General features: G+C 37.5%; 1 protein-coding gene across 7 annotated transcripts in view; it reads right to left on the reverse strand.

Annotated features, from left to right (window-relative positions):
• Positions 1-9,286: 9,286 nt before the first annotated feature.
• The window catches only part of LOC136847557 (optomotor-blind protein-like), a 379,535-nt gene continuing 366,550 nt past the window's right edge, over positions 9,287-22,271 (reverse strand). For 4 of the 7 annotated variants that reach the window (XM_067119317.1, XM_067119303.1, XM_067119296.1 and 1 more), the window contains 2 exons: positions 17,364-17,566; positions 9,287-13,987 (listed from right to left, as the gene is read on the reverse strand). In XM_067119317.1, the coding sequence (XP_066975418.1) occupies positions 13,041-13,987; positions 17,364-17,566 (1,150 nt within the window). In that variant the 3' untranslated portion in view covers positions 9,287-13,040. The remainder of the gene's footprint in view (positions 13,988-17,363; positions 17,567-22,271) is intronic. The other 3 variants (XM_067119312.1, XM_067119306.1, XM_067119290.1) reach the window with 1 other exon arrangement.

Raw genomic sequence — 22,271 nt, forward strand, 5'->3', positions numbered from 1 at the left:
ATATATATATATATATATATATATATATATATATATATATATATATATATATATATATATATATATATATTATATATACATGTTATATATATATATATACATGTATACATATATGCACATTTTCAATATATATTTTTGTGTTATTCACATACATAGGTATGTGAGTATGTCAGTTTGCGTACATATTTATGTATATTTATTTATATCTAAGTACAAAGAATCCGGTTACCCCCTACCAGCGTGCAAGAAGATATTTGGAAAAACAAACCTACATGCGACTGTAAATCCACAGTAATAAGTAAAAAGAAACCGCACTAGAGAGAGAGAGTAGAGAGAGAGAGAGAGAGAGAGAGAGAGAGGCTGGGGAACGTAAGCGAACACACACACGCACATCAATGTAGACTCAAATGTCAACAAACGAGAAAGTTTTTGGTCATCAGGAGGGCAAAAACAGCTGGTGTTATCTTCAGGTGAAGTCCGAGAGAATACATTGATCTTCCCGATATATATATGTATTCATTAGCGGCAATGTACAATGTACAGCGACGAATGACGCTTTCCCTCGTTAACAAAGTCATTAGAGCTCAGTGCCAATGATTAAGTCACTGTTGACTGACACGGCTCGAATTTTCAAGCATCTGTCGGTCCTCTGATTGAAAGATTAATTTTTTTCTGTCTGTCACGGTCTTTATCCATAATACAAATGTCCTTACAAAATAAAACGCGATGAATATATAAACAAAATTTCGCGATCAACGAGAAAAATAAGGAAATGCTCTATATTTTCGAAGCATTTTAAAGATCATGTTAGGTGGTAATGCTCTGATAATGTCACGAAATTAAGGCATGTTCCAATTTTCTTTTATTTTTATGGTGATGAACAAATATCCTTTTCATTTTAATTCTATACACCACTTTTCCATTTTAGATGGGGTTCTCAACAAGTCAATGTGCGTTAAAACTAGGATTCATCCGTCTAGTTTCATTGGTGGTCTCTCCTGTAACTTAAAAACAAATATATATATATATATATATATATATATATATATATATATATATATATATATATATATATATATATATATATATACATACATACATATATACAAATTATGTATATATATATATATACAGTATATATATATACACACAGTATCTTATACACATATATATATTATATATATATTATATTATATATATATATATATATTATAGTGTGGAGAAGCTACAGAAACGGCTGCCCTTTTTGGGCTTTTTTTTTTTTTTTTGCAAGATGATGCTGGGCACGCGGTTCCTCAAGGAGCCCAAGTGTCGATGGCATCTGGAATTCCTTGGTGATCACCTATCCATGAACTGACCAGACCCACTGATCTTTGACTGTTGGTGAAGATGCTTTTCTTGTCGATGTATACATACATACATATATATACATATAATAAGTATACATATATATATGTGTATATATACATATATATATATGTGTGTGTGTATATAATTAGTTTCCCTTAGAGATGTATAAATGAAAGCCCAAAGCCCTACTCCATATATGTTCAATGGGCTTATACACGCCGACGGCATATTTTTTTTTTCTTCTTATTAAAGTGCTAACCAGCTCAACGTTGTTCTGCCATCAATTGCCTTTAATGATTAAATTTGCTCTTATTCGTCTGTCTTAATTGTAGAAGATTCCAACGTTCTCCTCAGTAACACGGTCCGGGTGTAAGAGACAACCCCAGAAATGAAAATACACGGAATAATTTCGAGAGTGGTGCAATCGTGCGCTTTGACCTATGATGAATGCAGTCACGCTTGCCTCGTTAGATTGGACGCGATAAGAAACTGGTTGACATTTTCTGGAAAATTTGGAGTCCTTTACCCCTTATGCATTGGTATAATAATAATAATAATAATAATAATAATAATAATAATAATAATAATGATAATAATAATAATGATAATAATAATAATAATAACAACAACAACAATAATAATAATAATAATGCCGCAATATGTATCCATATATTTATAATTTCTGCATAACTACACTAATCTTCAGGTAATTAACTCCACATTTTGATCCGGCATCGTCCAGTCTGGGATAGGGCCACTCTCCCCTCTGGGTTTTGTGCAAGCAGGATAAAGGAACCTTGGTCCAAACTTCGGAATGGTACGTAACGTCCTTGGGCTCTCTTCTATATTACCATCATTGTTCACCGTATGGGTGCTGTCCATAAATACATCTTCATGGGCCAAATCTCAAGGCTACAAAGGTACCGCAGTGAAAACAGGAAAATTGAATTAATCAGATGGGAATAAGCAGGAACGCGGTGATGTTTTAAATTACGGATTCCTTACAATGATGATAAAACTACAAATGAGGCGAGAAGCCACTTCAAATCTTGCTCTTTCATTCAAGATCTAGGTCGAGAGACATCGGTTTCGTTCTAAGAGGGATTATAGTTTCATTACAATTGCAGTTAACCGACCCCTTAAAATCATCATTCAGGACACGCCATTTACAAAAGCCAAAGTGGGAATATAAAAACTACAAAAATAATGATGTCCTACTCTCAAACTGATCGTACACAGCTTGGACGAGAGAAAACACCACTTGAAAATAAAAAAATTCCTAGAAACAATTCACAGAGCAAGGAGTTCCAGGAGTCATCGTTAGAAACAAAGATCTGCCTTTTGAAGAATACTGCCAATGTCCGTCAGATTTAAGATAAACATTAACCTTTCTCGCTTCGTGATCGAATATTCTAAAGTGGCAAGGAAGAAAAAAAGGTGACGCCGATATGGCAACGTGACGACTTTTTGTCACTGACGCCGAGGAAAACCCCCAAATCGCTTTGGATCAAAACCATGGAAATGTCAAGGTTGATCAGTCAGTCATCTCCCCCATATAACGTGAATGCCAAATCGACGGAATAGGCGGAATTTCCCTCCCTTTAAACGATGAAAAGACAAAAAGGAAAGATTTCCATTTATTCATGGATGCGTGAGGCGGTTATACGTTGAAAGTACTTCATAGTTTTTTTCCAGTTCGGAAATAAACTTTTTTTTTCCAGTTCGGAAATAAATTTAATTTATTTTCCAGTTCGGAAATAAATTTATTTTCCATTTCGGAAATAAACTTTTTTGCCAGTTTGGAAATAAACTTTTTTCCCAGTTCGGAAATAAACTTTTTTCTAGTTCGGAAATGAAACTTTTTTCCAGTTAGGGAATAAACTTTTTTCCAGTTTGGAAATAAACTTTTTTCCAGTTCGGAAATAAACTTTTTTCAGTTCGGAAATAAACCTTTTTTCCAGTTCGGAAATAAACTTTTTTCCAGTTCAAAAATAAACTTTTTTCAGTTCGGAAATAAACTTTTTTCCCTTTCGGAAAAAAAATTTTCCAGTTCGGAAATAACTTTTTTCCAGTTCGGAAATAAACTTTTTCCCAGTTCGGAAATAAACGTTTTTGCCATTTCGGAAATAAACTTTTTTCCAGTTCGGAAATAAACTTTTTTCCCAGTTCGGAAAAACTAAGTTGCAATATTCAAATTATGGAAGGGAACTTGTCTATCTTTTTGTACAAGTCCGTAAAATGAAGTCTTCAAAATTATGTCTTTCTTCTTATCAAAATTAGCACTGGTCTTGAGTCATCCAACCGTCACAAAGTATCTTAGTCGAGGTACGATATTAACACATTGCATTCGTAAATTACTTAAGAAGGATTAAGGATTTAAGAATCCACAGAAAAATATGATGAAATCGCTTGTTAATGAAGACTATTTGAGTACAATGATAAACTCTTTTATCATAATTTTCATATCGTTACAATAAAAAGGCACGAAGGCTTCTATACGTTGCCAAGATCGACTTATGAAGTCAAAGGAGATTTAAAAAATATAGTTACCGAATTCGGTAATAAAATATCCAATATGCTCCTTCCTAGAAACGCCCTTTAAAGAATAAACAGAAAGGAAACATTCAACTCATCGATTTAGAATTCTTCGGAAAAACCTTTCGGGAAACACATTGTTACGCCCCAAGAAACCACTTCCTTTTGGCTATACACAACCATGACCACCTTGCAAAACTAAAGGAAGAAAAAGGACCCATGATAACTATGCATAGCAAATCGTGATTTTTTCAACTGAAATGCCTTAACATAGGAAATCATAGTTTTTTCAGTTAAAATACCATGAAATAGGAAATCAGTTTTTTCAACTAAAATACGTTAAAATAGGAAATAAGTTTTTTCAACTAAAATACCTTAACATAGGAAATCAGTTTTTTTTAGACTAAAATACCTTAACATAGGAAATCAGTTTTTTACAACTAAAATACCTTAACAGGAAATCTGTCTTTTCAGCTAAAATACATTGACGTAGGAAATCATAGTTTTTTAACTAAAATACCTAGGGTAAAATAGTTCCTGAGAATGAGCTTAATTTTATTCTCAGCTGATTAAGAGCCAAGCTTCACGCATCAACGGCCATTATTCATCATTCCCTGGAATAAATGCATCGGATGACCATTGTGTGGGCTATGGGAGCTTTCACAGCTGCCGCGGTCGAGTCTTCAAAAGGACAAGTTTCCCTGAATTAAAGATCCCCAGGGAAAAATGGAAGAGAATTGAAAACTTAATTCGGGGTTTGAAATCTTGATTCTTTCGTCGAATGAAGAAGGGCCTCTTTCACTGGCAAGGGTTTGACAGATTTTTCTTTGTTTATATATATATACATATATATATATATATATATATATATATATATATATATATATATATATATATATATATATGTATATATATATGTATATATATATATATATATATATATATATATATATATATATATATATATATATATATATATATATATATATATATATATGTATACTACATTTATATAACAATATATATACAATATATAAATATATACATATATATATATACACACATATTATATTATATGTATGTATGTATGTATGTATGTATGTATGTATGTATGTATGTATGTATGTATGTATGTATGTATGCGTGTTTTAAACTTTCTTACACACCGGAACTACAAAGTAGGAACGTAAAATATGTCAGCGCTAAAAAGTGACAAAAACAGTTTTAAGTTTTTTCCCAAAAATTATTTGTCAGTTCATTTCAAATTTAACTCCATCGAGCTGCGAGGAAATAGTAACTGGCCTTTGTGAGTCCCAAATGATGAATGATAGCTATCAGTACAATTTCCCTCAATCACAGTATTACCATAAAACGAAGAAACAGCACGAATGCAACTATTTAATCAATTTCATTTTACAGTGCGAATATTCTAACCTAACCGCTCATAACTTTACGAATAAACTCTGTTTTACATGTAACTTAATAATAGCAAGTTAGAAGTTACGCTGCCTTTTAAGAGTGACCCAGGAACACTCTTTCCTCACGCTCGTTTTGCCTCTGGTTCAAGCTGTATTGCACGCGACCCTTCAATGCTACGGAACTGATAAGGTATAAGGTAACAAGAGCTTTCAGATTACGAAAGCGTTTGCCAATACTGATCTCTAGTTTAAGGGAAATACTGTTTCGTTAAAGTCCAAAAAGTTTCAGTGTAAGTCCTTTCCAGTTTATAAGGCCTCCCGAGGTATGGCTACGCAATATATATACCTTGTGGTTACGTACAAGACATAGTTTTCGACAATGATAGCCTAAATCAGTGGTTCCCAACCTTTTTTGGCCCATGCACCCTTTCACCATATGTCAGAATGTCATTCCCCCCTCCCCCTTTCCAAAATTGTGTGCCTCAAAAGGTGCATTCCAAATAATATGCATACAATACTAAAACTCCTTGACCACAATGCCCCCCAACCCTGAACTCTGAGAACCACTGGCCTAAAAAGAATACTCATAAATACCTTTGAAAAGTAATAATAATCCTATGACTTCCGTAGGATGCGTTCCATTAGTGAATTGGAGGACATGATATAGCATGAGTCGGTACTGCCGGGAAGGATTTGCTAAAACTTCATGAAAACTACCAAATTTGTTTGCCTGCAAGTCAAATAAGACAACCCTTCCTTTAAATGGATGCTGCACGCGAATACTGTACTCACCAGCGTTAGAAGGAAAGGCACACAGCTCGCAGTAACGCGATACGGTTAAATCAGTCTTTACGTTATTCACCTAAAAAAATCACTCGTTATAAGCCACGAAACGCGTATAGCACTAGCAGAGAGAGAAAACTTCGTCACGCACCCGAAGAATTCCCGCAAGTAAGTGTTTGGTCCTCATAACCTGACGTCCAGAGCTAAAAGTCAACGGACGTCACCCGAACTACACCACTTAGTAGTCGTGTCGATGTCACAACTCACTCCCTCACTCTCAAAATTGCTACAGAAACTCACTTGAGTTTATTGTAGACATTTCCATGATACAATGCTCAACATTTAATCGTCACAAGTTTGCAAGGAGAGAGAAAGAGAGAGAGGGTGGGGCGGAAGTCGGGATGGGTAACTATTGAACCCGTGAAGCGTAGTTAAAATTAAGAGCAAGTTGGTGATTTACATGTAGTTGTATACTGGTAAGACTAAAACCTTAATATTCTTTTATACTTTTCGAGAACTAACAAGCACAATAACGCTCAACATGCAAACGTTTTCGTTCACTTGTCAAGGAAATGAAGATAAACGTATATATAATTAACCGGCTGTAGCCACGTTGTTTTATTTGTTTCAACAAACCATGACGACCATCGATTGTACTACACTTACCTTCTTAGCACTGACGTTTCACCGCTGGTCAGCAAATGGAGCAACATAAAGAATTCTGCAGAAGATACGTCCTCAGATCATCTTATCCGCAGTATCCCTCAGAATCAGGTCTTGAACGGACAGGCTCTCTCCAAACGGGTTCAACTGTCTTTTCAGTCTGCAAGAGCTGTGGCTTAATCGAGTATGTGTGTGACGGAACAAAATATAACTTTTTTCATGTGTACAAATGATAGTCTATTATTAATAAGGGCCACTTTTTTTCTTACCGTCGTCCAGCACGCGGCCAGAACCTATCGCTCACCAGTTACCTTGGTCAGAGCTTCCGGACTGTAGGCCTATGTATCATATCAAGGATGGAACTTGCCGTCTCGACAATTTTTTTTTATATTGGCATTTTTATTGACGGTATGAGTACACTATTAAAATACAGAAATCCAGAAAAAAAGTTGTCCAGTGGGGTATTTTTTTTATATATATCAAGAGTAAATCCTCTGTTCATGTAATGAAATACCTTGAATATTTTCGTATTATTCAGTTATCTTCAAAAACACCATGACAATTATTTGTTTTGAAAAGTAAACGCTCATAGAATATGTCAATGCTTCAGGCTAACTAAAATTCACTTACATGAATTGCGTATATTTAATGTTAACCAGTTTATTTTCATTGCACATATTTCATGTTTGTTAGCCATTCCCAATCTTATCAAACCACTGGCTATCGAGTGTATTTTTGTATGAAACAGATCGTAACTATTCTGAGTTTTTAAAAGTACAGTCTTAAACTGAACTCCCTTGTGACTCGGGAGCTTACTCCAGAGACTGCGAGTGTCTGGTAGCATTCCTTAAGTTACCTTTCGTAACCGTCACCTGGTCAATTTCAAGAAGCACTTTACTTCTAAAGCAGCACTGTACTTCTAAAGCAACACTTGACTTCTAAAGAAGCACTTTGCATCTAAAGCAGCGCTTTACCTCTAAAGAAGCACTTTACTTCTAAAGAAGCACTTTACTTCTAAAGCAGCACTTTACTTCTAAAGAAGCACTTTGAACCTAAGGCAGCACTTTACCTCTAAAGAAGCACTTAACTTCTAAAGCAGCACTTCACCTCTAAAGCACTTTACTTCTAAAGAAGCACTTTACTTCTAAAGAAGCACTTTGCATCTAAAGCAGCACTTTTACCTCTAAAGCAGCACTTTACTTCCAACGAAGCACTTTACTTCTAAAGAAGCACTTTACTTCTACAGCAGCACTTTACTTCTAAAGAGGCACTTTACTTCTAAAGCAGCAATTTACTTCTAAAGCAGCACTTTACTTCTAAAGAAGCGCTTTAGTTCTAAAGCAGCATTTACTTCTAAAGAAGCGCTTTACTTCTAAAGAAGCACTTTACTTCTAAAGAAGCATTTCACTTCTAAAGCAGCAATTTACTTCTAAAGAAGCACTTTACTTCTACACCAGCAACAACCTTCCTTAGTTCATCACCGTCTGCCAGCTAAATTGTGTTTTCCACATAATTTCAATTGACTTCAATTCGTTAAACATCTTGGATCTGTTCAATCCTGGTTTATTCTGAATTTTAATATTTATATATAGTGTATACATACACAATCACACAGACACATGTAGGTGTCCATGCAAACTACACAAAAGTAAAGTATACTTTCAAGGGCAATAATAAAAGCCATGACTTCTTCAAAAAGAGTATATTTTCATACAATACAGACATGACCAGAACATAATTATTATGTACATCAGAAATAACCAAATAAATACACGTAACTATCAATTAATATTATCAATATTCTATTCTCTCGGAGATTCTTTATCCACCGACGTTTCAACGGAACGAATGACACATCTCACCCCCGTCTCCGGCACGAAAAAGGAAAGGAGGAATGGAAAGGAAAAAGAGAAAGAAAAAAAAAACTATAGAAAGACCATTCCCAGAAGAAAGAAAATCAAATCAGAATTTGGTGGTAGAGACAGACAGATAGACAAGAGAGAGAGAGAGAGAGAAGGAGAGAAGGGGGGCTAAAAGCCCAACCCTCCCCCCCCCTTTTTTTTACAAGTGTTAATAATTGTAATATCAAGAAGCCGAGAAATACCAATAGTCATTAAAGCAGTAACAATAAAAACAACAGTAATATAATAATGTTACAGACAACAACAAAAAATAAAATGATAATATAACTCATTAAAACAAAGTGTATGAAACTCCTCCTGTTAGTTCTCGCTGGGAGAAAATCAAAGGAAATTTTCAAACCGATTATTCAACTAAAAGCTAAGACAGACTTCTTAGTTAAAACGTTTGCCAACAGGCTGACATAATTGGAAATAAGAAAAAAAGACAAAAAAAAAAAAAAAAGAACGACCGCTGCACATCGTTTTATGAGCATTTTAGTAAATATATATTCTTTATTTTCGCCAGCCAGATCCGAAGGGGGAGATGCGCCCCCCATAACACACAAAATATACTGTGCATAATCATCCACTGAGAAACACGGGACATCATGGCCAGGTGATGATTTGTTATTTTCTTTTTTCTCTCTTTTTAAATGAAGTGATAAATGTGAATTTACATGTCATGAGATGAATCGATGAGCAAGAAAGGAGAACGGGTCAAGGACGAGATGAATTGGGGGTTTGGTGGTTGGTGACCTGGGGTAAGGGAGGGGGGGAGGGAACGGGGAATGGTGTAGGGGTAAGGAGGGGGAGTGGGAGGGCGTGGAAGAAATGCTTACAATGTCTGTTTCTACAGTAAAAGTGATTCATATGGGGGGTTGGTACTCCTACCACTAAACAATTATCAAAAATTTGCTTTCATGTGTGTTTTGCTTGTTTGTGTCGGTGTGTGGGTGCAAGTTTGTGTGTTTACCTGGGAGGAAGCATTTGCGGTAGATGTAAATAAACAAATTATGATATACACGGAAGTATTAATAATTGTAATAATAATATCATCATCATAATAATAATAATCTTAACAAAACACGTGGCTGGCCTTCAGACACATTAGACCAACCGAAACCTTGACCACGGCCACACACAGCACAGGAAAAAAGAAAGTAAAGGTTTTTAATAAAATCTTGATTACCAGTTGTTCAAACTAAACATTCTCTTACAAGACCTAAAAACAACAGCAGGTCATACAGAGGTAAATACACTTTTATACCAAAGGTTAGGAACACTGAAATGAAGCCGACTTCATACTAATCGTAATTTTATGAAATCACACGTGACAGCTAATTCCAATAATACGAAAATAAGGAAGGAATATTGTTTTCAGATAAAAGAACTGGACAAAATCAGTTCCAAAAAGGGAGTGAAACACCCTTAGACATTCTAGCTATTGCAGGTCATGTGAGCTATAAGAAAGTAAATTCACCTCGGTAGCATCCAGTAGCTTTTTCAGCCCCTCCTTTTTATTTGTGGTAGAATAGTCAGTTATTATGAAAATACAAAATCAAGGAAGTAGTAAGCTGGAGACATGACATGTGCCTATGCGAAATGTTCATGTCTTTCTCGTAATGAAAAAAAAACGTTATTTAAACATATAACCATGAGTCACAAACCCTATGTAAGCTGGACATAGGAAGGCGGATCATAATATGTGTACAAGGGAAAAAACAGTTGGAGAGTCACTCGCAATTTCTGTTGATACGGGACTCAAAATTACAAGGATATAAAGTATCGAGCATTGCACTCATTATGTAAACGGAAGAAGACTGATAACTGGGAGGAATTATGTGCTAGACTGAGAGGAAACATACGGTGTAAGAAGCCTAGTTATAAAGAGAGTATAACCAACGCATCTCTTTGCATAGTGCACAAACAAACGTAAAAAACAAATGTTCAACAAAAGAGACTTTAAAATGGGGGACTTATTTGACTACCGAAGCTCCGACGGATGTCTCATAGTTTGATTTGACGTTAAAGAGAGAGAGAGAGAGAGAGAGAGGTCTCCACGATCAAAGTGATTATTATTATTATCATCATCATTATTATTACTATACAGTAATGCGAGGGTCTTGGTATGAGCAGCGCCATGGAATCGAGAGAAACGAATGAAAAAAATGAAAAAATGTACACAAAAGGAAACGAGACTGAAATTAAAATATTACCAGCTTATCAAAAAAAAAAATCAATTACTGAGACCAATGGGCTGCAGTTTACATAAAAATGACTATTTAACTGATACACTTCATTCTGGAAAAAAAAAATATATGAAAATCTTAAGTTACGCTGTTTGGTTCTGTTGTTCGAAACTCAGCCTACAGATACACTGGGCTAGATTTTAAAACGACATTTAATTAATACTCTTTATAATGATATCAAAAAATGGCTTTCTTGCGACAATCATCAATCGATTTTCCGGCTCCATTCCGACAAAAAAAGTGAACGTTTCAAAAACAAAAAATGATGATAGATACACGATGTCCTATCTACCCATAGAAGAGCAATAAACTATTAAGATTCCACCTTCTCCAGTTCTTTGTTGAACATCGCAAGTAGAGACTTCATCCCTAAGAAGGTCTGGGCTTCTCAGTTTCTTTCTGTCATTCCACGTTTGAATATCATCATCAACTATTGAAGGGTTAGAGTGAGGGGCTCAATGAATGTTGTGATTTGTTTAAAGAAAACTTCCTCTTTGAATTTCTTACTTCCAAGGCTAAGCACTTTTTTTTTTACACATCCATAACTTATTTAGGATTATTTGGAACTTTATAACACACATAGTTAGAAAACAAATGATCTTTCTCAGTCTAATTCCACTGCGTTTCTTCCAACAGTTAATAATTATAGGCATATTTTGTGTAATCATCACAAGTAGGATTCATGTATATCTTTCTTGCTTGTTTAGATGATTTTCATCCTCTCCTTTCAAAAAAGTTTCAGTCGTAGGCATTTAAAATGAAAAGAAGAAGACACCCAGAGAAAACAAAGCACCATAATATTTCCATTACGCCGTCCACGAAGGGGGGCGCCAGTAGCCACCTAGCGGCTAGCTGGGAAACTACCATATAAGTAGTAGTAAGTAGAGTTCACTGGATCTCCATATTTATTAGTTTATAGAAGTTCCTCCGTGTTGCCGCAACCTCCAACCACGTTAAAACACCTAGGGGAGGGGGGGAGGGTGAGCGGCGATGAGGTATGTGAGGCCAGCAAGAGTTTATACATTAGTTAAGTTTACCTGTTTCCTAAGTCTATCGATCGTACACACCATACTTTTTTTTTCAGCTTCACAAGTGAATACACAATGGCGTCCGCACCGTGGTTCATCATTTTATCTCCTCGGTTTTTCAGTTAATAAAACACCAACCAGGCTTAAGCTGCGTGTAGTTGTCACTGTCCACCACGAAAATTTTCCACATTCGCAAAACTGACCCGAACACTTTCTTATAATAAAAATCTATGAAAATGTGTTTTAAGACAACTTGCTTAGAAAAAATGTCGAACGCTGCCGTGGCTTTACACCTCACTTCTTTCTAGTGTCTATCCAATAAGACACTTCACATACTCTGACAGAGTCAATGTTTATTAGCATGTAGAGGCACGCCCTCTTTTCATATTTTTTTTTTTACCTCCCAACATCTCACACATGCATGCACGCATCCTCACCCGCAAGATTCATCAAACATCTCCACCACACACCCGAAACTGCCGCTGCTGTCGTCGGTCTGCTTCTTTGGTATACGCTCTACTAACAAGTAGTTGTATGGGACTATATACATGTGCAATTTACAACACACTGCTGCCGACCTCAACGCAGCGGGAGGGGGTTTCACGGGATCTTTTGTGCTCTTCGTGACGTTCCGTACACTCTCATTTACACTGGTAAATTAGGATTGGGCGAAACACTATGAGAAGGAAATAAAATAACAGCCGCCCCTATAGGATCAACATCATCAGCCAGGCCAGCAAACATTTTTTTTTCTTCTGTTGAGGCCTTTGACGTGGTCCTTACGCTCACGCACACACGCACGTAGGATTTCAATTCTCTATTTGACTTTTTTTTTTTTTTTACGTTTTCTTGCTTTTTAAAAAGTTCTCAGGGGTTGTGACGACCCGGGATGTCCTGGTGGATGCATCCCCTCACCTGGGACTGAGGTTTGTGTCATCGGGGCAAAGACTGGTTGGAAGGGGAAATGAAAGAGGAGGAGGAAGAAGAAGAGGAAGAAAAGACTCTCAGGGGTTAGAGGGGACTGGAGGAACAAACGGAGCCACCACTGAGGGCGTGGACGGCCACCAGGTGGGTGTGGAGGTGAGCAGAAGTGACCCTGGGCGGGGCCCGCCCTCACTTGTCAGCTAATTTAAGGGGATCAGGTAAATCCGGACGTCGGTCGAGCCCGTTCACCATCTTTTCGATCGACTTGAGTTCGGACGCGACAGAGGCGGCGTGAGCAGATCGACGCACGCCTTCTTCCAGCCGTGATCCCGCCTTTGGGCTCACTGCCTGGAATGCTGAAGAACCACCCAAGGGAGCTTCCCCTAGTAAGGAGGACGACAGTGTGGGCGTGATACAGGATGACGACAGTGACGATGAGAGAGAGGAGGACAACATGGAGGAGAGAGAGGCGGCTGTTGATGACGGGAGGTAAGGGGTGAATCGCGGGGGCTTTAGACGATCTGGTAATAACGGCGAAGGGGCAGCTGGGGATGAACTGGTGGGTGGACCGGCGCTTAGGGAACTGCTGCCCGTGCTCGTCCCTCCCCCTGACGACACTGCAAGACCGGCCAGTCCTTGGTAGTTGTGAGACCCCAGAAGATGATGACCTGCACCAGCTAGCAGGTTATGGGCTAACAGTAGGTTGTGGGCTACAGGCAAGGATGTAGGGGGGGAGAGGGGCGACGACCCATGATGTGGAGCACCAGAGCCTGCTCCTAGTAAGGGTAGCTGCAGGTTGTGTGGGTTGAGCCCGGCAGGGGTAGAACCCGGTAGCATCAACCCATGAAGACCCGCTAAGCTCTGGGCTGCACCTGGATACAGGCCGTGAGGATACAAGTATGGGAGTAGGTGAGGTGGCTGAAATGGAGGCCCAACGCTGATGTTGGGCGATGGGTCGGCTCCTCCTGAACTCGAAGGCTCGTCCTTCTCGGAAGCAACCTTCTTCAGGGCTGCGAGTGTGCCTGCGTCGTCCATGTCGGAGTCGAGGTCGCTCTTGCGTTTCACGGAGTCCCGTCCCGAATCATCAGCTGCGTTGTTATTCGTTTCCTCTCCCGACACATCGCTGTCCATCAACTCTGTTGGAAGACATCAAAAGTATCAATATTAGTCCTCTTGACATAAGACATATATAGAATAATTAACACAACACCACAAACAAATTCTGAAAAAAAAAAAATTGAATCCAATGGCGAAATGTTATAAGATTCTAAAAAAAATTCATAAAGCTATGTTTTTCACACGAAAGTCAGGCAGTCATCTGATTTAGGAGATATTTATTCTCCCTTGAAGAATTCACATCTAAAATAAACATGGAATAAACAGTTACGACATTTCCTAGTATAACCTTTTTATGTCAAAATGTACATTTTCATGATGGAGTGGAAACTGTAAACTATGACTAGTGAAGAGAGAGAGAGAGAGAGAGAGAGAGAGAGAGAGAGAGAGAACTCAATAAATTGCAAACGGAAAGCCCTAAAGAGACACCAAATGAGAAAGAAGCGTCACAAAAGCAAACGGAATGCTGGAGATCAATCAAAAAATTCTTCCCTCATTTTTCCCCAGCCGGGAGGATTTAAAAAAATACGGCAGCACTTCACTCTTAACTATAGTCACAAACGAATAGCTCGAGAGAGAGAGAGAGAGAGAGAGAGAGAGAGAGAGAGAGAGAGAGAGAGAGAGTTAAATGAAACGAGCGCACCCAACATAAGCTCTCTTGGTAAAAGCGTCCTCCAAAAGATTGGAAATTAAATTCTCTAATTTTTCCTTTTCTTTTTCATCTCTCTCAATTGGAAATTAAATTTCAGTTATTTTTTCTGTTCATTTTTTCAGCCAGAATAAAAAGAATTCCCCATTCTCTGACAAGTGATGAAATATAAAGACGATCACTTTTAGACAGCGACGCACGTACGAAAATGAAATTTCACTTTGAAAAAAAGGACACACAATCGATGCCATTTTTACAGATACTGTAACGTCGCCAACAAGCTGGGTCCACTAACACTCTGTAACATGTAGGGCACATTTAAAAGCCAATTAATTTAATTTTTAAGCTAACATAAGATAACCATTACTTATGAAAGGAAAAACAAAGTCGGAGTTTTGATAAGTTTTCCCAACAAAAAGATTTAATTTTTACGCGGATAGCCAGGCCAGAGATGACATGACGATAACGACGTGTTTTTTTAGCGTTACATCAAGATAACAGCTCATTGAATAGCCGCACTGATTACTGTCCAAACAATGACATACCTATAAACAAACGGCTCGCTCTGACCTCAGGGGAACATGACGCACCTAATACATACCAAACTGCTATTCTCAAGCAGTTTTTCTAATCACCTGAGCTGTTCAGAAACGAAGAGCTATATCCTCTAATCATGCAGGAAAGACAACGCTTGATATTCATACAGTCATTAAGTGATCCCATTAGAAAACATTCTGAACAGTTCTCTGTGACCTCGATGAACCGAATGCTGGCGACGGTCAACCAGGCCCCATCTGGAATGGGGAGATGAGAGAGGTGGGAGGCAAATGTGGGTAGAGAGAGGTAAGGAGTTACGAATGGGGTTGTAAAAAGGTTGGATGAGTAGTAGCAGGAGGAAGAAGTGGAGGTGGAGGAGTGGGAAGTGTAGGCGGATGGGAAACACAGCGGGGGTACCTGAGGCGAAGGGGCACTCATAGGGAGGGGTCAGGGAGGGAGAGTCCGAAGGAGGGGGGGAGGGATACGTGTGTTTGTTAGAAAGGAGGGGGAGGGGTAGGAGGAAACGAAGGAGTAGAGGTAGGAAAAGGGGGAGGGGGAGGAGGAAGAAAGGCGAAGGAGGAGGAGGAGGAGGAGACATTAAATGGTTGAAAAGCCTGCAGCTCAACAGGATCATATTACAGGTCCTTTCCTCGTTTCTCCTTTCTATGCGCGTACAATCACTGAAGAATCCTAACCTTGGATCGACTCCTCCACCAACTCAACAAGGATTCGTAATCTTTAATTAATTGGAAATGTCCTGCGCGTTTTCGGTCATGTGGCGAAATCCATACCAACGAGAAATTCAATTAAAATAACTAGTGTGGAAGAAATCCTACGCCATAACATTGGTATATATTTCTATAAATTAGGGCGTGCATAAACAGGTTACGCTGCTCTACAACGATCCAAATTCGGATGGATTTATCGTAAAGTACTTCTGGTTTCCTAAAAACAGCACGGTAATGATCATTCAATCATTTTAGTACATATATACCTGAGTTTGTTTTAAACGTACTTCTTCCAAGTCTGCATCCAAGCAATAAAATTATGAATGACTAGTGTCTCTCCTCGATAACTTAAAAGAACGCAAATTGCCCTTGATTCGTCAGTTTGGTTATGACCCGTTTCCAGTCATAAGAACTAGAGTTTACATATAAAATGTTTATTATCCAAGTAACACTGTGCAAAAAAAGTATGTATATATATATATATATATATATATATATATATATATATATATATATATATATATATATATATATATATATATATATATATATAGATATATATATATATATATATATATATATATATATATATATATATATATATATACATATATATATATACATATATATATATATATATATATATATATATATATATATATATATATATATATATATATATATATATATATATATATATATATATATTTTTTTTTTTAACACAGAACCTTCATTTTATGGTTATTTCATAAGATATTTCTTCACTTTTCACGTGGTATTAAGAGAAAACTTGACAAAGTACCAAAATAAAATTCACTAATAAAATCAGTCGCGAACAGAATCATGGGCAAACCATCTGGAAATGATTAAGAAAGCTAAGTCTTCTAGCAATGCACAGGAAAGAATGGGCTGTAGAGAAAACGCATGCCATAAAAGTGCACATACACACACAAATATATATATATATATACATATATGTGTGTGTTTGTGTATATGCATATAATGTATGTATATGTACATATATACACAGTATATAATATATATATATACATATATATATATATATATATATATATATATATATATATATATATGTGTATGTGTGTATATATATATATATATATATATATATATATATATATATATATATATATATATATATATATATATATATATATATAATATTACGTTTGTTACATATTACAGTTCAGATTCTGACTCTTCCATTTTAAAGAATCTGGAATCTAAACCATCTCGTCTTATTGAAGCCTAAATAAGAGTAATATTACACAGTGAAGTTGTTTGGCTATCTTGTCATGTATGTATGTATGTATGTAAGTATGTATGTATACAGTATATATATATATTTATATATATAATATATATATATATATATATATATATATATGTGTGTGTGTGTGTGTGTGTGTGTGTGTTTATATGGAGAGAGAGAGAGAGGGAACAGAATCCTTCCATCATTACCATGGGCTGCATCGCTGTGAGAGTCGGTGGTCCCGACGACATCCAGGCGTTCATCGTCGTCATCCTCTTCGTCGTCCTTGTGGTTCTCGGAGTCCATCGGGGCATTGTCCGGGAAGTTCCGGATGTTGGGCAGGGCGATCTGGTGGTCGATCTTCTGCTCCTCCGTGCCCCGCGTCATAACCACGTTCCTGCAAAAGGTAGAACTGCAGAATTTAGTCAAAAATCTGAAGAGGGGTCTTTCGGAAATGGATGATCGAAGCAGCGGCTGAGCAGCGTACTGATGTGAAAACGGATGATAATGTGCGCATGCTTGTATGGATGACTAGAGGATGTGCGTTAACTAATATGGATGAGATGTACAGCAAAGCAGAATAGATTCGCTCATAGAAATTGATTAATTAATTGAACTCTGAAGTGCAGAATGGAATTTAACATTATTTTTATTTACAGAAATATATGTGATTCTTTATGTTTTATATTCATCAAAAAAATTATGAGAAAATTTCAGTAACCCTTTTAATTTGTGTTTTACTAGAATTCAACGCTATGTCTTTACATCATAAAGGACGTATAGAACACATCCGATATCAAGACAAAATGCAGTTTAATACAATCTACGATATAATACAATAGAGTTATAAAGCTAAATTTTTCATCGGGCTAAATATAGGCCTCATTTTCAAATCTGAATTCTGGGTAACTAAAATCATACAGAGTATAAAAGAAAGAAAGATTTGAGGAGTTAAACAAAGTGAAGGCAAAATGTTTAAACAAGAGATTGAGATACAGAATTTTAAAAAGAATTTGCAAAAACAGCAAATGTTTCTTCTTCACCCTCACGACACTATATAGCCACTACATCTCAGAGTCGAAACGTGAAGGAATTACTATATAACCCACTGCTCAGCCTAGTCACAAATTAAAAAAAGAATTTTGAATTTAGAACATTCACTGCAGAACCAAAGTACCCCATCCTTGTCCCTTCCCCTACTACCTCTCCCCCCGCCCCAAAACCCCCTTCCCCATCTCCCCACTCGGTTCCTCACCAGCATCCTTCATTTCACACCATCTCCCACTCGACAATCGCGCAGCATCGCCGCTTCCGGCTTTAACCTCTCTCCACCCCGGTCATTATCTTTATCCAGGTGTGAGTGCCGCGGCGCCGCCTTTGATCCCCAGGTATGAAAGAGGCCGGTAAAGAAGAGGCAGCAAAAGCAGCAGGTAAGGCTAACGCCGAAGAAGCAACCGTCGTCGTCGTCGGGGAGACGCCGCCGCCAGAAGAAAGGAACATGGCTAGGGGCAAGACGAGCGCCCTAAGGACAAGCAGGAAGGAAAGCTCCCACAGCAGTCCTGCTTCCTGCTCTCGTAGTTTCTCCTTCAAAGGAGTCCTCCCTCGTCCCGGTTCAAATCTCTGAAGGCATATCCGTGGTCTGACAACAATGCGCCTTTATATGCGAGGCGCGGAAAAACTATACCGCCTAGCCACCTTGTTAACAATTCATTGCTGTGAAAGACACCCAAACGTTCATTTTAAACCACGTGTATAAGTTTATCAGACAATGACGATAGAAATATCATGCTATAAGGGAATAATTCTTGGAACGCAACGAAAAATAGAATCACTTCTTCACGATGACAGGGAAACGAATTTAGAATTAAAGGCCCTCACAAGAAACAGTTAAAGGTACGGCTTTCTTGAAGGGCTTCTGTCGACACAACAAAAAAGATGGCTTCCTTGTACTTTGCCCACAGAACCATATTTCCGGAGGACATCTATAAGTAATCTAAACAAATTAACGAAGTGCGCGAACTAGGACAATAAGCAGACGTCAATTTTTTTTAAGAAAATAAAAATTTTTACTAAACACCTTTTCCCCTAAGAGGTGGTACCTCCAAAGGATGTTAACCTTTAGGCCTTCTGCAAGTTTTCTGTGATTTTCCAAGGAATACGACCGACCAAAATCGACTAATCACCTAGTACTAAATTCACTGCTAAGGTCAACAGAGAAACATGTAAAAAATGAGCCGAAGTTTCTTCGACGCAATCGAGTTTTCTGTACAGCGTATAATGCTGTGTGAAACTCTCAGCCACGGCCCATGAAACTCTCAGCCACAACCCGGTGGTGGCCTGCATTGTTGGCACCTATAGCGGTGCCAGACGCACGATCATGGCTAAATTTAACCTTAAATAAAATAAAAACTACTGAGGCCAGAGGGCTCCAATTTGCTATGTTTGATGATTGGAGGGTGGATGATCGACATAACAATTTGCAGCCCTCTAGCCTCAGTAGTTTTCAAGATCTGAAGGCGGACGGACAGACGAAAAGCCATCTCAGTAGTTTTCTTTCACAGAAAACTAAAAATTGATTTTTCAGGAAACAAATCCAAGTCGCGAGGCATTTTTTCACTGTACATATGTGAAGCATAGCACAATGATTCGGAAACTATAAAAACATTAAATAGAGGAGAGAATTATCTGAAATTGACGGGCTCGATTGCATGCGCTCCAGGCGCATTCAGAGAGAGAGAGAGAGAGAGAGAGAGAGAGAGAGAGAGAGAGAGAGAGAGAGAGAGAGAGAATGACGCTCATTGTTACGATGTTTCAGAATCGGTGCATTTACAGTAGCCTAGGGGCCCAACTGCTACTTTTTACAGCTCGCACAAAAGGTATTTGCATAACGCAAGCCCTCGTTCTTGCAACGCCTTCCTCCCCCGCCCGCTCCCCCGCCCTATCTCCCTCTCTCTACATAAACCCTTCTGATTCTTTCCAACCCCTGCCAAAATCGACAGCTCTTCTTCTTTTTCTTCTTCTCGGCGCCCCCTGCCGGTAGAGCTTTTGCAAAGCTCGCTCTTCGCTAAGTGAAATAATCAAGGCGTCTCATTTCTCATATTCATGTTGAAAGATTCTAAAATTATGAAATCAGTTCTAGAGTTTTTGCCCAATGGATTGCCATATCTAGACGAGTACACTATTTATTCTAATTCACAATACATAAGAAGTTTTGAAAGAACATCGTAAACCAACCTATAGTAATGGAACTACTGAAACAATTGTTTACTGGTCCTACAAAATATTCCTTTAAGTCGTACGAAACCGCAAAATTGTTTTCAATCTACTGAGGCGAACACAAGTACTGAAACTTTAAAGCGCTTCTAAAATAAAAATGAAAATCGTCTCTTGATTTACAATTACAATTACATAGTAAAGCTAGTACTACAGGTAAGATCATTTTAAAAAATTAATTAAAAAATTTTCCAGGGAGAACAATTTCCAACACATACAGTCTGGCAAAGGCATATACCAATCAATAATTTTTTTTCCTGTTGCGGTACGATAAGGCGGAGAGAGAGAGAGAGAGAGAGAGAGAGAGAGAGAGAGAGAGAGAGAGAGAGAGAGAGAGAGGGGGGAGGGAAGTATATAAGATACCCACATATGGGTGCAAGTATCCCATACCTTTCACCCATGTCGGGTAATTATGCTAAAACATAAACGAAATTCCAAAAGCCAAGCGCCCAAGAATGTAAAACCACCTTCTTTCCTTTCTCGGCGCCGATTAAAAGACGCCGATGCAGAACACAAACAACAAGACAGAGAGAGAGAGAGAGAGAGAGAGAGAGAGAGAGAGAGAGAGAGAGAGAGAGAGAGAGAGAGAGAGAGAGAGAAATCATAAAATCCGAACCTCAGTTCGAATGTCGGTAACTTCATCACAGGCGAGGCGTTTTGGCCCGGTCTAAAAACAAACAGATTTTTGCGCGTCGCTCGTCACAACGCCGACAAAGGAAGCATTTATCCACGCGAAAAGGAGGAAAAAAAAATAACAACATATGTGGATAAATAGAGACGGCGAAATGAGGAGGGAAGCGGAGACCGAGACGAGAGCTTATTTACCAATAAAAAAAAAAAAAAAAACTAAATTCTTTGCATGGGGAAATGTAGCGCTATTAAACAATAATAATAATAATAATAATAATAATAATAATAATAATAATAATAATAATAATAATAATACTTTATTTGAATAAAAATACCATTTTTAAATGATGAACCATGACTCGCAGACTACAATAGATCTGGTTGGAAAGATTATTTACCAATGAAAAAAAAAAAGACTAAATTCTTTGCATGGGGAAATGTAGCGCTATTAAATAATAATAATAATAATAATAATAATAATAATAATAATAATAATAATTTATTTGAATAAAAATACCGTTTTTAATTAATGAACCATGACTCGCAGACTACAATACATCGGGTTAGAAAGATCTCCAGATAAAATTTTAATCCAAAATGAAAAAAATACATTACATCACGATCGAGTCACCATAAAAAGAGAGTCAGCATATTAGATTCATGTACAAAATAAACTCCATGCTCACTCAATGAATATAGATAACAGCTATATCAGTTCTCGATATTAAATCATACACAAACCTAAAAATAAATCTACCAGTAGTTCATGCTTTCATCTTCTCTTGCGATCTATCAAGTACCCATTGATTTTACAAGACCTAATAATTTATGGAACTAAGTATTCTATACATCCATTTGACAAGATTTCACCTGGTTTTATGGCACCATTATCGCAACGACCTTCAATTCTGTCTTCAAAACATTTTTATGATTTCCATTCAATGAAGCCGTTGTGACCAGTTGCATAAACCTCGAGATTTTTTTCTAACATTACCATCCTTCCTCCAAGTAGGTCTGTCTGTCTGTCTCTCTCTCTCTCTCTCTCTCTCTCTCTCTCTCTCTCTCTCTCTCTCTAGGGTAAAATCATCGAGTCATTCGATGCTCGTAAAACTATAAATCATTCAACGCATCGGTGAGTTGAAGTTCATTCAAGAGCTTTTTCCACCTTGCAAACACCTCAAGGTGATCGATGGTAACTTCGGAGAATCATAAAC

This window comes from Macrobrachium rosenbergii, chromosome 2 (genome assembly GCF_040412425.1).
Source record: "Macrobrachium rosenbergii isolate ZJJX-2024 chromosome 2, ASM4041242v1, whole genome shotgun sequence".
Taxonomy (NCBI): Eukaryota; Metazoa; Arthropoda; class Malacostraca; order Decapoda; family Palaemonidae; genus Macrobrachium; species Macrobrachium rosenbergii.